This window comes from Rousettus aegyptiacus, unplaced genomic scaffold, assembly GCF_014176215.1.
Source record: "Rousettus aegyptiacus isolate mRouAeg1 unplaced genomic scaffold, mRouAeg1.p scaffold_m13_p_16, whole genome shotgun sequence".
NCBI classification, from domain to species: domain Eukaryota; kingdom Metazoa; phylum Chordata; class Mammalia; order Chiroptera; family Pteropodidae; genus Rousettus; species Rousettus aegyptiacus.
In genome coordinates this window covers 34373619-34374905 of record NW_023416291.1, presented here as the reverse complement: position 1 = coordinate 34374905, position 1287 = coordinate 34373619, and the positions used below count along the sequence as shown (strand labels likewise).

Here is a 1287-nt window from a genome sequence, read left to right as displayed (position 1 = left end):
TTGTCTATCAGATTCATTAACAACATGGAACCCAGAAACAAAACAGTTGTTTCAGAATTCTTTCTTTTGGGATTGACCAATAATTCAGAACAGCAGTCCCTCCTCTTCTGCTTGTTCCTCTCCATTTACTTTGTCACTATTTTTGGAAACCTCCTCATTAGCCTGGCTGTCATCTCTGACTCCCACCTCCACACGCCAAGGTACTTCTTTCTCTCCAATCTGTCCTTTACTGACATCTTTTTAAGCACAACCACAATCCCAAAGATGCTGGTGAATATCCAAGCACAGAATCAGTGCATCAGTTATATAGGTTGCCTCACCCAGATCTGTTTTGTCCTGGTGTTTGTTGGTTTGGAAAATTTTCTCCTTGCAGCCATGGCCTATGACTGTTATGTGGCCATTTGTCATCCCCTGAGGTATATGGTTATCATGAACCCCCAACTCTGTGGCCTACTGATTGGAGTCTTACTGTTCACTAGCATTGGGAATGCCCTGCTCCACAGCCTGATGGCGTTTGGGCTGTCCTTGTGCAAGGAAGTGAAAATCCCCAACTTTTTCTGTGAATTTTCTCAGGTCATCAAGTTGGCCTGTTCTAATACCCTCATCAATAACATCTTCGCATATTTTACGGCTAGCTTGTTTGCTGGTATTCCTCTCTCCGGAATTATTTTTTCTTATACTCAAATTGTCTCTTCTGTTTTGAGAATGTCATCAGCTGGTGGAAAGTATAAAGCTTTTTCCACCTGTGGGTCTCATCTCTCAGTGGTTTTCTTGTTCTATGGGACAGCTATTGGAGTGTATATTAGTTCTGAAGTTACTGACTCTTCTAGACTGACTTCAGTGGCTTCGTTAATGCACACTGTTATTCCTCAAATGATAAACCCTTTTATCTACAGCCTGAGGAACAAGGATATGAAGGGAGCCTTGAGGAATCTTACTGGTAGAATACTTCCTTTTCTGTGATTGTGTTATCTACTTTGAGCTTGGGTTTTTAGAATAAATAAAAGTGATAGAAATTGTCGGAAATCCAGAATGCCTGATTCTTCTGTCATCAATTTTTTCTAAAATGACTAGGTAATATACTGACCAAATGCATTTTAATTTGGCGTTGAAACATAACTTTTATTTTCTGTAGCTCCATGTTGTTTGAAAAATGACATCAATTCCTAACTCAATCTCTTTACTCAGATTCCATATAAGAAGAACCTGAGGCAGTGATTAAAGCTTTAGTAACATTTTTATAAATAACTCTCAAAAGAGGAAAAGGTGTAGAAGTCAGACAGTAAC

The 1287-nt window shown here is 39.3% G+C and overlaps 1 protein-coding gene across 1 annotated transcript; it reads left to right on the top strand.

Moving 5' to 3' along the window:
* LOC107507414 (olfactory receptor 7G2) lies at nucleotides 1–963 on the top strand. The gene has a single exon (XM_016138505.2). It carries the CDS (start codon nucleotides 25–27, stop codon nucleotides 961–963), a length of 939 nt encoding a protein of 312 aa, XP_015993991.1. The 5' UTR covers nucleotides 1–24.
* The last annotated feature ends 324 nt before the right edge of the window (nucleotides 964–1287 follow it).

What these genes read in the sequence shown, in the direction of transcription:
- LOC107507414 (XM_016138505.2), top strand. Translation starts at nt 25, where the DNA reads ATGGAACCCAGAAACAAAACAGTTGTTTCAGAATTCTTTCTTTTGGGA.